Source organism: Sorghum bicolor, chromosome 4, assembly GCF_000003195.3.
Source record: "Sorghum bicolor cultivar BTx623 chromosome 4, Sorghum_bicolor_NCBIv3, whole genome shotgun sequence".
NCBI lineage: Eukaryota > Viridiplantae > Streptophyta > Magnoliopsida > Poales > Poaceae > Sorghum > Sorghum bicolor.
Genome location: NC_012873.2, coordinates 67,201,821 through 67,215,158, shown reverse-complemented (window position 1 = coordinate 67,215,158; position 13,338 = coordinate 67,201,821). Strand labels below are relative to the sequence as shown.

Below are 13,338 nucleotides of genomic sequence, written 5' to 3'. Positions count from 1 at the left end.
AGAAATCCATTATTTTTAATAAGTTTTCTACTAGATCGAGTCTTTAGGGTTAGGGGTCTATCCCTGCCAATTTTCTTGATGTTGGGAATTTATCTCCTCCTCCTTTTCAACGACGGTGAGGGGGCACGATGGAAAATGAGGGAACAACTACAACGTCAGCAACTTCATCAGCATGGATTACTTGGAGGCTTTGCTTTTCAGACGACGACAACAAGGCGGAGATGATGTCGCTGTCATGGAATAACTTTCTCTGATCTCTTCTCCATTTACTTGTGGTTAGATCTAATCACAATGAAGGACTAGGGATAATAAATTTTAGAATAGAATTTCTCATTTTTTGGTGGTAGAAAGAAGAAGATGGAAGACACAAGAAAGAAGTTCTCCAACTCCATATACAAGAAAGTTGGTCGTGGTTCGTTGGGTATCTATTCTCTGGGCTTTTGCCGAGTGTTTGCGTCATTTATATGAAGCGTCATACAGGTTTAGATTAGAGATCTGGAGCTGTTTATAGAGGATACAATTTAGATAAAAATTGATTTCTGGATATATGCAATGTAGTGTTGAGTGCTTGTAATATGATGACATATCCACCTATAATTTAATACAATTATTATTTCGTCAAAAATGGATAAAGGTTCGGAGTTGTTTTTCCATTCATGTAGCCGTCCGATAAAGGCTGCACATGAGAAAAAAAAAGGTGCGCTCGAAGTACTAAATGAAATTTGTGTTTTTACTAGTAAAAATGCCCGTGCGTTGCAACGGGAGAAAAATCTATTAAATGTTCAACCTCGCTTCATTTTGCTGCACAACCCAATGACTTAATTTTTATAGTTATTAGTGGTTGTTATACCTTCAGCCGCAGAGGTAGCTGCAATGACACATTAATGTTAAATGAAGACAAGAATGTTACATGTCTATTTATTTTTTATTATTTCAATAAAATTGGAAAGTTTTAATTTATTTATGCTGATCATGGCGTTCATATTATAAACTAACATTGGCAACAACATAATATTATCTTAATAATTCTATGTCAAACTAAAACAGAACCTCGAGAGGGTTTTTTTATAGATAGATAGAGCTTTCTTCTTTTATAAGGCACAAAATATTTAGTTGTAAAATATTTTCCATATTATGCTTGTGTTGATAGAGTTCATATCTATATGTGAATAGTGATCAATATATCGTGGGTTGCGATAATAACGTATTCTGTTGTAAAATATGTTTTTAAAATGAAACAAAAAGGATGTGATAGGTTTATATATATATTTTTATAGATACGCTCCGTATTTGTAGCATTTAAAGGTTGCACAATCTCTCAAACAATGTAATTTATAAAAAAAATCTCTCAAACAATGTTATCAGCCTTTTCAGCTTCCTGGTAGATTGTGGGCCAGAAGGCAGTAGCACTTGAATACGAAAGGCCTACGGCCCAGGGTCGGATTGAAGGCCCAATTTTGTGTGGACAGATATATATGGAATGAAACTTGTAACCCTAGCCTTATCGTTTCGTTTCTAATCCCAGCCATCACTCCCAAATTCCCAGCGGCTGGCATGCCTCAACTGTTGCTCGATGAAGCCGAGAGATGACCAGATGTCGGAGAGTGGATAGGGCCGGATAGCTTCTTCACGCAGTCGCGGTTCATCCTCTCCTGCCTCCCCGAGAGCTGACTGTAAGTGGATCGCGAGGTGCCCGCTATACCTCTCTGGTGGTGACGGATCTCGCACACTCCACGCTCGTGTGGTAGTGGCGGAGCTCGGGCGGTCCATGGCCCTGGCAGAGGTTGGCGAGGGCATGTTCCCGGCTACTCGCGACGACGTTCAGCGGCGGTGGCTGAGGTTGCGTGGGCCTCGCTTGGGTGGATCTCTCGGCGACTTGCGAGGGGCCTAGGCATGGCAGTGGGTTCCATGACAAGGAGGTCGTCTAGATCTGGTGAGCAGCGGTCCTAGAACGTAGCAACCATGCTGTGTGGAGACCGGCAACGTCGCAGGACTGCTGTTCCCTCGGTGATTGCGGTAGGCGACGTCGGGTGAGGCTCTGGCCGTTTGGTATTGATTTGGTATTGTACTCTATTTGGTCTTAGTCTAAATCGTGATGGCCTTGATTTAGTTCTCTGATTTCTCCTGGTGTTTATATGATGATATAGATTTGGTATTGTATACTCTAGTCTCGATCTAAATCATGCTGGCCCACGTTTTGGTTCTCAGCTCTCTCTTGATCTTTCCTGTTTTTTCCAAATTATTTTTGGCTCACGTACCAATACGAATTCAAGTCTCACCTTCCGTTTAAAAAAATACGTCAAAGAGTCCGGACGAAGATTTTGTCGGACGAAGGTTTGATAGAGTTTGATTTGAAAAAGTCTAATTTGGGAGAGGATTCTTCTTTCTATTTCCCTTGCGTCTAATCTCCCTGTCTTTATAAGTAGCCAGACCAAAAAAAGATCCAGACCAAACAAACGGCTGAAATTTTAGATTGGCAGAAAAAAAAGGGCAGACTGAAATTTTGGCTTTTTATTAGTAGGTATAGATTGATGTCATATTTAAAACGCTAATATGGTAAATGTTGTAGTAAGAAAATTAGAGGCTGCTACAACTACTCTACACTACGACATTTAGGCACAGGCTAATTCGTGACAGTAGAATAAAAATGAGCGATCAATATTTGTAACTATTTTTTCTAGAAAGGTTGTCACATGCTCCAACCAAGCACATACTCCCTTCTTATTCAAAGTCAAAGTCATTTAAAACAACGATACGGTCTCGAAAGCCTAACTTTAACTTCTTATTTTTATAAAAATATTTATCAAAAAGTGGTATATGTATATTTTTATGAAAATATTTTTCAAGATAAATATATTTATATAGTTTTCACATCTCTAAATTCAATAACTTAAAAGTTATTTATGATTTATATTCCTAATGTTTGACCCAAATCTCGTTCGAAACGACTTTCTTTACAGGTATGGAGAGAATATGCATGCATGTCTGGCTTTGACATCATTTCTAAAAAAATATTTATTTCAAAATCTTATAACTTCTGAATAGTATATCTATTTCTAATTCTGTCTACACATGCGTGTTCTAATATCAAAAGCAATTGTGTGTCAAGCCTCCTTCCTTATCCGTGAGTGGCATCCTTCCATATCTTCAGCATTGACTAGTATGGAAAACATAGAAAATAAAATTAAAAATGGTATTAGAGCATAACCATAATAGTTAAGGTTGGACGAAAAACTCAAAATTCGTTAGCTCGCTCGGCTTACCTCGACTCGGCTCGTTATCATAACGAGCCGAGCCGAGCTGACTCGTTATCCAGCCTTAGATAATAGCCTATAATATGGTCCATTCATTTGTAGGTGCTCATTGTTGACAATAGTACAACACATTATACTATACTACCTTTAGCTAAGAAATTAATCAGCCTATGTGTGAGCTTAAAATTTCGTATATATCTTGTAATTATAGTATATATTGTTTTCTTGATCACACATTTTATTAAGACACCTCATGCATCTATTTATCCTTATCCACGTTAGCAAAAAGTATTCAATAAAAATTCATATGTTTATCGTTGTTCACATTAAAAGATGTTACACAACGACAACACATGTTATATGCGTAGACATCTCAATACACGTCATCATTGTTAAAAAAACCCGAGAGAATCGCGTTGGAATCTCAATGTCATATGTGTGTTAGCTATTGTGTGCATCTTTGAATGTTAGGTGAACCCCTCTATGTGTTGTAGTTTATTCCGATATTAGTGTTAGGTGAACGTGAGTTTCTTTTTTTTTATGCAGAGGTGTACTCGTAGATCTCATGTCAGTTGCAAAGTTTTTTTTCTTAGGATGCGAAGAACGCACATGTGCAATATGTTTTCGTCTACCCTCCCCAACCATGACCTCTCAGGCTCTCACAGTCCCAGCCGGCCAGCCCAGCGCCCCGTGGTATAAATACGGGCACCCACCGTACATGCCAAGGTCACAGTCCACTAGCTGCAGCTGAAGCTGAAGCAGGAGCATCGGGACACAGCACATGGGACGCGTCACCATGTCGTCGTCCTCCGCCTGCGGTGATGAGGAGGAGGAGGAGCAGCAGCAGCTGGTCTGCGTGACCGGCGCCGGCGGCTTCATCGGTTCGTGGGTGGTCAAGGAGCTGCTCCAGCGCGGCTACCTTGTCAGGGGAACTGCAAGGAACCCTGGTGAGTGAGTGAGAGTGACCAACTCACATCATCTCTATCTCTATTCTCTTGCATTGCCATCTCCGATCGAGTTCAGCGCTTACTGTACTGAACTCGATCTGTCCCTGGATGGATGGATGGATGCTTGCGTTGCGTGCTGACGCACAGAGCACGGCAAGAACGCGCACCTGCTGGCTCTGGACGGCGCCAAGGAGCGTCTCACCCTGTGCCGCGCCGACGTCCTCGACAGCGCCTCCCTCCGCGCCGCCTTCGTCGGCTGCCACGGCGTCTTCCACGTCGCCTCCCCGGTCTCCAACGACCCGGTCAGTCGCTCTCACAAGCAATTTACTACGGCGCATCATCGTTCATGTGCTCTCTGCTTACGCTTCCTGCCGGGCCACAGGAGCTGGTTCCGGTGGCGGTGGAGGGCACCCGGAACGTCATCACCGCCGCGGCGGACGAGGGCGTGCGCCGCGTCGTCTTCACCTCCTCCTACGGCGCCGTCCACATGGACCCCAACCGCAGCCCCGACGCCGTCCTCGACGAGACCTGCTGGAGCGACTACGACTTCTGCAAGCGATCAGACGTAAGCAAAGCCGACTCGATCGGCCGCCGTCGCCTGCAGTTCCTTCCTATTCGCGTCGTCGCCGTCGCGCCGGCCTGACTCGCCGCCAAATGTGTTTCCGTGCAGAACCTGTACTGCTGCGCCAAGATGATGGCGGAGATCACGGCGACGGAGGTGGCGGCGGCCCGGGGGCTGCAGCTGGCAGTGGTGGTGCCGTGCATAACCTTGGGGCCAATGCTGCAGCAGACGCTCAACGTCAGCACCCACCACATCTTGCGCTACGTCATGGGCACCAAGAGGTCCATCCCCAACGCCGTCGCCGCCTACGTCGACATCCGCGACGTCGCGCGCGCGCACGTCCTCGCCTACGAGCGCCCCGCCGCGCGCGGCCGGTACCTCTGCATCGGCACCGTGCTGCACCGCGCACAGCTCGTCGCCATGCTCAGGGACCTCTTCCCCAAGTACCCCGTCACGGCCAAGTAAGCACACAGGAGGCCCTCCTCCTCTGCCGTCGTCGTCGCCGCCGAGCGATCAGCTCTGTTTGGAGTTGTCATGTTGATTCGTTGCTGGCGCTGATAATCTCGCTGTGCTGTGATGCAGGTGCGAAGACGACGGTAAGCCAATGGTGAAGCCGTACAGGTTCTCCAACCAGAGGCTCAGAGACCTGGGCTTGGAATTCACTCCGCTGAGGGAGAGCCTGTACGAGACTGTGGTGTGCTTGCAGCAGAAGGGCCACCTGCCTGTCATCAAACAAAAACAACGTGCGTGCTTGTAAATCAGTGGACATATGCCGGGATTTCCCAGATAATATAGTCAGTAATCAGTCTCAACCCGGGCAAACATCTTTTCCATTGCTTGATTGCTAGTAGTCTATCGTCTTCCTAAGGCACCCGTAGGATAGGAAATGATGATCATATAAACAGGGAAAACACCACAGAAAAAGGGGAATGAAGTACAAGAATACATCAATGCAAGTTCTACGCGTGATTATATTGATAGATCTGAAACTGTGTCTCCCGAATGAAAACGACTTCGTGGTGACCACGATCGTCCGAGAGTCTTCTCCTGATCTGCTGTTCCTGCGCTGCCGTCTACGTTTATTTACCCTGATCCCCAGTGCTGTTCTCCTAGCTAGCACCCGTGGCAGCTAGCGGTTTCCTAATTTACCTCTACGGCAAGCCTGCCTAGCTCGATCTACCTCATGTGGAGGCGTTTCTCTGATGTGTTCATCAGACCAAATCTCTAGGAAAGTACGTTGAGATTATGCCATCTTTGAAGATCGGTTGCTGGGCTACCAGAGATATTCTTGACCTTGTGTCCGGTACTGTTGTCGGGGATGATACGGCGAGCCCGGCCTGTATGGGATCTGCCCACCCCAAGCTTCAACATCGTCATATGATCCTGAGGTTGATGGGGGGAGGGAGCAGAGACGGAACCAGAGCAAATATATAGGGGGGGCCGAGTATAGAAGATATACATAAAGATTACACTTGGCTTAAGCTCCATCATTTAAAAATAATTAACTTTGCATGTACTCTTAAAGAAAGTTTCAAGAGTTAGGGGGGGCCATGGCCCCTGCTAGCCCCCCTGGTTCCGTCACTGGGAGGGAGATGAGCCGGCGAGATGGTTGCTATTGTGCCCGATGAGTTAGGACTCCTCAGAAGTTGAGGACAGTGATACGGTTTTCAAAATACATCTTTGACCTCTTATTTTTAATATATGTATATTTTTATGAAAGTATTTTTCGAAATAAATCTATTCATTTTTTTACATTTGCAAACTCAACAATATAAAAGTTATTAATGATTTATATTCCTAATGTTTGACCCAAACTTTATTTGAAACAACTTCTAAATCCTATACGGAGGGATTACGTCATTTATTTACAATATCTTTTTTCGCAATCATGCCAAGGTACATTTTCATTAAGCAAAAACAAAGTTTATAACATTTCAAAGATGGATGGTAGATTACCGAGCCAAACGCCCACTGAAGAACTCACTCGGTTGTGATTACAAATAAACTACTCGTGGCAACAACATTGAGGTACCAACACGGTGTTATTTACTTACAACATCATCATTTGAAATTATTTATGGCTCCAAGATTTTATTTAAGGTTCTCATATTTTATTTTATTTTTGAATTGTTCGAGCAAGCTTGGATGGAGAAATGGCCAAAACTAAACCGGTAGCTCTTTGCTATCAGGTCTAACACTTTGTGGTTGACAACTGTTTTGTTTGAATTTTTACAGTCTCAAAATTATGTTTGAAATTCTTATAATTTTAAATAACCCAAATCAAAGTTGTAGATCTTAATGAGATAGATTGTATTTTTAGAAAAAAATGGTACCAAAGTTTAATTTATGATAATTACGAAACTCCTTTCTATGATAACAAGTGTAGATAAATCTTTTAATAAATATAAATATTTACTAATAAATAAATTGAAATATATAATTTTTTCCATAAATAACTTAAAACTGAAGTACTTGATTTAAGTCCATTTTGACCCCTCAACTCTTATATTTGTGTAACTTTAGCACCTCAACTGTTAAAAATGTTCAATCTTGCCCCCCGAGATGGAAAGGTTTTGAGATGGCTTTGAGGTCAAAGTTTAAACGGTTTAGATAGTTGAAGACTTGAGGTGCGAAAGGTAGATGATTTTGTAGTTGGGGGGCTAAAATTAGACAAAGGCAAGAGTTGATGGGCCAAAAATGGACTCAATCCATCTATTTAACCCCCAAACTACAAAACAATTCCCTACTTTTTACTTAGTATTAGAGATAGCCAAAAATATTGTTGGAGTGTGAGGCCCTCCGAAGCGGGGTGAAGCCACTACTTTCGTATTCACCTTCCACGTATCCTTTGTGAGAGTATGATTTAAGGGGCTTTTTAGATGAAGCGATTTTGTTTAATTTTTTGGCATAAATAAGCTCCAAATGACTTTAGGGGTCAGTGAAGACCCATGTGCCTGTGCTCCTATGCCGTATGGGAATAATCTTGAGGCCAAGTAGTAACAATATTTTACTGTTTCTACCATGCATATTCTATTCATTTGGTATTTATTTTAAATTTTGGTTAATATTTCAGCTTGAGACATTAGTTTTCCCTTTTTTTCCCCTCTTGTGTATGCCCCATTATGTCTTGGATTGCAAACTGATTTTATGTCATTTTTATGTCTGCTTTAAATACGAGGGCGGGAACTTCTTTGTAGTAATATGGTCTGATTCCTCACTTATGAGTGAGGATGAAGCTAAATATTTATTCCATTATCTTAAAAAGCTTGTAGACCCGAGGCAATTGGTTGTCGAATCTCAATATGAAAATTGTTTTTGCCTGGATTTATTAGCCTTGTGTTCATGAAAATGGAGATTTCTCAGAGTTTTCTACTATATCTTTGGTATTGTTCTATGGTTTTATCTTTATTGTCTACTCTCTCAGTCCCAAAAAGAGTGTCGTTTTAAAATTTTAGACATCTTGTTTGATCATCCGTTATATTCACAATTTTTACATAAATATTATATATTTTGTTAAGACCTATTTTATCATTAGAGATACTTTACTAATAATTTATTTATTTTATAATTTACATTAAATTTTTGAATAAGACGAACGGTTAAACACGATTTCTAAAAATAAAAAATATTACTCTTTTTGGGACGGAGGGAGAATGGGCTAATTTTTTGTTTGTGTTATTTTTTTTTATATTAGAGTTCTCGTGTCCCTTCGTCCTCCAGTGTGTAGACATACATGAGTCTCTTGTCCTATGAAAAATTAAAATATGTATAATATGGCTAATTTTGAATAAATCTTAAAGTTGTGATATGATATACTCTTTCCATCTCTAAAAGTTTCAATTCCTAAAATCCATGCTTAGTTAGATTTTAACTTTACAGAAAAGAGCATCAATATCTATGACATAAAATAAATATCTGATAAAAGTATATTCTATGATAAATTTAATGGTACTAATTTAGCACCATAAAAATTCGATTAAAGTTTTAAAATTTTAATAATTAAAACTTTTCAGAGAGAGAGAGAGACTGGACCCTCTCCTCCACCAGTTTGGCTTTAGGCATCGTTCGGTTCAGCTGGAATACTTATTCAGTTATTTGGAACAATTCCCACCAGAAATGTTTGCTTAATTTACATAGCTTTTGATGAGGTGGACTAATCCCGACCATATTCCCAGCTAACTAGACAGGGCCTCAAAACGCGTGATGTAGTTCGTTGTAGGTAGGGAGCTTCCCTGCCGTTCCCCTCAAAAAAGACTTAAACTCGATCCAAGTCCCTACACTGAGCATTCGGGTTGTAGTAATTTGATGCGAAAGGAATGCGATTAATTTATATAATACTTATACAATTCGTCACATTAACGACTTTACATGTGCCATGATACAGAATAAGAATGGATCATACAACTGTAGATTTTATGTGTGTGTGTGTGTGTGTGTGTGTGTGAACAACGTAATACACTTGTATAGAAAAGAAAAAAAAAAGAGTATACGAAGTTTACAAATTCCTCATATCATCTTCTTGTGCTTCTCTTTCTGTGTGTTGTTTGCCATGTTCACTTTTATCTGAGAAATCCCGGCATGTCCTCTGGTCTGGTTTACAAGTACGCGCGCTGCTGTTGTTGGATGACAGGCAGGTGACCCTTCTGCTGCAGGCACACCACGGTCTCGTACAAGCTCTTCCTGAGCGGAGTGAACTCCAAGCCCAGGTCCCTGAGCCTCTGGTTGGAGAACTTGAACGGCTTCGCCATCGGCTTGCCGTCGTCCTCGCACCTGCATCAGCATCACATCATAGACGAACGAGCGCGTGAGATTCTCAGAGCTGACATCTCAGCGGCGGCGGCGACGACAACAACGGAGGAGGATGGTCTGGTCCGTGCTTACTTGGCTGTGACGGGGTACTGCGGGAAGAGTTCCTTGAGCATGGCGACGAGCTGTTCGCGGTGCAGCACGGTGCCGATGCAGAGGTAGCGTCCGCACGCGCTGGGGCGCTCGTAGGCGAGGACGTGCGCGCGCGCGACGTCGCGGACGTCGACGTAGGCGGCGACGGCGTTGGGGATGGAGCGCTTGGTGCCCATGAGGTAGCGCGCGACGTGGTTGGTGCTGAAGTTGAGCGTCTGCTGCAGCATGGGGCCCATGGTCATGCAGGGAAGCACCACGGCCAGCTGCAGCCCCCGCGCCGCCGCCTCCTCCGTCGCCGTGATCTCCGCCATCATCTTGGCGCAGCAGTACAGGTTCTGCACGCACGGAAACACATTTGGCGGTGAGTCAGGCCGGCGCGACGTCGCGAATAGGAAGGAACTGCAGGCGACGGCCGGCGGCCGATCGAGTCGGCTTGCTTACGTCTGATCGCTTGCAGAAGTCGTAGTCGCTCCAGCATGTCTCGTCGAGGACGGCGTCGGGGCTACGGTTGGGGTCCATGTGGACGGCGCCGTAGGAGGAGGTGAAGACGACGCGGCGCGCGCCTTCGTCCGCCGCGGCGTTGATGACGTTCCGGGTGCCCTCCACCGCCACCGGCACCAGCTCCTGCAGCGCGGGACGCACAAAGGCAGCGTCGTCAGCAGCTGAGCACGTAGCGCATTGCTGTACTGTACTGTACTGTCTGTGAAAAAGAAAAAGAAAAAGAAAAACAAGGAGCAATTAAGCAGTGACGACGACTGACCGGGTCGTTGGAGACCGGGGAGGCGACGTGGAAGACGCCGTTGCAGCCGGCGAAGGCGGCGTGGAGGGAGGCGCGGTCGAGGACGTCGGCGCGGCACAGGGTGAGGCGCTCCTTGGCGCCATCCAGAGCCAGCAGGTGGGCGTTCTTGCTGTCCGCTGCAATCGAGTTCAGTACAGCACAGCAGGCATCAAGCTCTGAACTTTGGAGACGGCATGGCATGGCATACGAGTACTACAGACTACAGAGCACTCCTGCTCCTGTTACTCCAGAAGGGCAATGCAAGAGCCAAGAGATGATGTGAGTCGAGTCAATGCAATCACTCACCAGGGTCCCTCGCAGTTCCCCTGACACGGTAGCCACGCTGGAGCAACTCCTTGACCACCCAGGAGCCGATGAAGCCGCCGGCGCCGGTCACGCAGACCAGCTCCTTCTCCTCACCGCAGTTGGACGACATGGTGATGCGGTGCTGCTCCAAGTGCCGATGCTTAAGCTGCAGCTAGTGGAATGTGTGTGGAATTGGAACAGTTGAGTCCCTCGATCTCTCTTACTCTCGTCGACAGATGTGTGTTGGTCTTGTGTTGTGTGGTGACCCTGGGATGTATGGTGGCTGCCCGTATTTATACCGAGAGCCGCTGGGCCGGCCGTGAGAGATGAGAGGTCGTGGTTGGGGGAGGCGCAACTGCGACCGATCGCCTTTTTTCGCGCGAAGCACCGGGGACTTCATGCCCTGTTTATTCAGCGGCGGGCGTGGCGTGGGGCGGGCGGGCGGGCGGGTTGGGACTTGGGAGGCCAGGCAGCACCAGCAGTCCAGCACCCAGCAGTTTGGGTGGGTTTCGGTTTCGGAGAATTCAGGGGCGTGGGAGCCGCGTGGTGAGCTGAGCGCGCGCAGAGTAGATGCGGAGGGAGATTCCCTGCTTTCAACGACGCTGTGGTGTGGGCCACTGAAGGGGACTGCTGCTGCTGGGAATCAATCAGCAAGCCCAACTGTGGCACCGTCATGCTCGTGCTCGTGCATAGTTTCGAAAAGTAAAAAAGTTTTCGGTACCGTAGCATTTTCGTTTGTTTGTGACAAATATTATCCAATCATAGACTAACTAGGATCAAAAGATTCGTATCGTGATTTACAACTAAACTGTGTAATTCGATGTGACGGAAAATCTTAAAAACTTTTTGTTTTTTAGGGTGAACTAAACAAGGCCTGAGTCAAAACCTTGAGAATCTTGGCCTTTGTGTCCCTGACCCTGCCGCAGTCGAAACGGAACTCGGGGACTCGAGCAGTGGTGGTAAAGTAGTAGTAAAAGGTAACAAACGGTAGTGCAAGCAGAGCATATTATTGTTTATGTGTCGGAAAGTGGCATGACTCGCCAGGGCTGACCAACAGACCAAGAACGTGAACGGCAGGTACAGAACGGCAAATACTACTGCTGCTTTAGGCCTTGTTTACATCCAAAAACTTTTTGGATTTTGACACTGTAGCACTTTCGTCGTTTTTATTTGACAAACATTATCCAATCATGGAGCAACTAGGTTTAAAAGATTCGTCTCGTGATTTACATGTAAACTATGTAATTAGTTATCTTTTTTATCTATGTTTAATGTTCCATACATGTGCCGCAAGATTCGATGTGATAGGGAATCTTGTAAAGTTTTGGGTTTTTGGACGTATCTAAACGAGGCCTTACTTTCCAGGAATGGAAGGGCAGGATCAACGGGTGCCAGTTGACAGAATACGAGGCTCCATGTTTTATAATCGTGGACCGACCTCTTGACCGTCTTCCTTGGCCTTGTTCGTGCTCCGGTGGGCGCCGATCGAGCAGGCTGACGACATCCACATCGCGAGAGGACAGCCGGCAGCCAGAAGCAACTCGTGCTTTTCTTCTCCTCTCGACCTCTCGCGGTCGCGGCCGGAGATGGATGGGCCCCGCCCCGCCCACCGGTGGCCTGCGCAACCGGCCCGCGCCCAGTTCCATTCTTGTGGGCGCTCGCTCAAGTCGGCGGCGGAGTGGAGATGGGCCAGATGGGGCAGGGCAGGCGGGGCAAAAGCTGGGTGCGACGTGCCAACAATCGCCAGTTTCTTCACGGGCCCGTCGAGAAGTGGTGTCTATGGGCTACGGTCTCGGTACTGCAGTGCAGGCTGACAGCGAAGCTTCGACAAGGCAGTGAACTTGAAATTGGGCCGTATGGGCCTCTGCCGTTTCCCTTCCCTTCTCCAAGAATGGGATTGGGATGTATGGGCCTCTGCCGTTTCCCTTCCATTCTCCAAGAATGGGATTGAGTATCATATCACGCACTCGGTTAATCACCCCGGACGCAAGCCCGTGCATCTTATCTCTATCTTCCCGATTCTCAAAAAAAAAAATCTCTATCTTCCCTCAAAAAAACCCTCTAATAGATCTTCCCTCAAAAAAAAAACTCTAACAGATCTTGCACACTTGCATAGTTGCATGCCTCCCAAACAAGGAGCCAGCCAAGCAACCGTATAGTCCAGGTATTAAAAAACCAGACGTCTGGTCCTGCTGGACAACATTGCATCAGGACGAACCAAACAGTCCTGAATGGCCATTTTGTGTTAAGAATTTATTTATGGGCTACTCTCCAACCCATATAAAGAAATTCTAATAATTGTGCTAGAATTTGTTTATGGGCTACTCTGCAACCCATATACAGAAATTCTAACAATAAATCTCAAAGGCCATTGTGTATGTTTCCTAATGAGCGCTTCAATGTTTATATAAGATCACAAGTGAAAGTGGAAAGTACAACATTAGTACGTAAATACCACACCGCTAGTTGATACAGAGAAAGGAGGTTATTCTCCCTATATAAATTCTTCTACTTTCTCTGTTGTGGTAGTCAAATTAAAAATTTTCCTGCTCTCTATTTGTGTTCGGTAATTTGGAGTGTGTTCGCATGCAC

General features: G+C 45.3%; 2 protein-coding genes across 2 annotated transcripts; one reads left to right on the top strand and one right to left on the bottom strand.

Annotated features, from left to right (window-relative positions):
* Positions 1,507-5,743, top strand: LOC8056423 (cinnamoyl-CoA reductase 1). The gene is made up of 5 exons (XM_002454713.2): positions 1,507-4,201; positions 4,349-4,503; positions 4,584-4,766; positions 4,872-5,224; positions 5,346-5,743. The coding sequence occupies exons 1-5, from the start codon at positions 4,036-4,038 to the stop codon at positions 5,518-5,520; spliced, it is 1,032 nt and encodes a 343-aa protein (XP_002454758.2). The 5' UTR covers positions 1,507-4,035; the 3' UTR covers positions 5,521-5,743.
* On the bottom strand, positions 9,114-11,043 carry LOC8056422 (cinnamoyl-CoA reductase 1). Its single transcript, XM_002452971.2, has 5 exons — positions 10,747-11,043; positions 10,423-10,577; positions 10,104-10,286; positions 9,645-9,997; positions 9,114-9,533 (listed from the first exon to the last, which is right to left on the bottom strand). Exons 1-5 carry the CDS (start codon positions 10,874-10,876, stop codon positions 9,359-9,361), a joined length of 996 nt encoding a protein of 331 aa, XP_002453016.1. The 5' UTR covers positions 10,877-11,043; the 3' UTR covers positions 9,114-9,358.

Excerpts from the sequence above, each read along its gene's own strand:
- LOC8056423 (XM_002454713.2), top strand. The coding sequence starts at position 4,036 with ATGGGACGCGTCACCATGTCGTCGTCCTCCGCCTGCGGTGATGAGGAG. Across the intron at positions 4,767-4,871 it reads ACTTCTGCAAGCGATCAGAC|AACCTGTACTGCTGCGCCAA; the intron begins GTAAGCAAAGCC and ends GTTTCCGTGCAG. Across the intron at positions 5,225-5,345 it reads AAGTACCCCGTCACGGCCAA|GTGCGAAGACGACGGTAAGC; the intron begins GTAAGCACACAG and ends GCTGTGATGCAG.
- LOC8056422 (XM_002452971.2), bottom strand. The coding sequence starts at position 10,876 with ATGTCGTCCAACTGCGGTGAGGAGAAGGAGCTGGTCTGCGTGACCGGC. Across the intron at positions 10,578-10,746 it reads GGGAACTGCGAGGGACCCTG|CGGACAGCAAGAACGCCCAC; the intron begins GTGAGTGATTGC and ends ACTCGATTGCAG. Across the intron at positions 9,998-10,103 it reads ACTTCTGCAAGCGATCAGAC|AACCTGTACTGCTGCGCCAA; the intron begins GTAAGCAAGCCG and ends CCGTGCGTGCAG.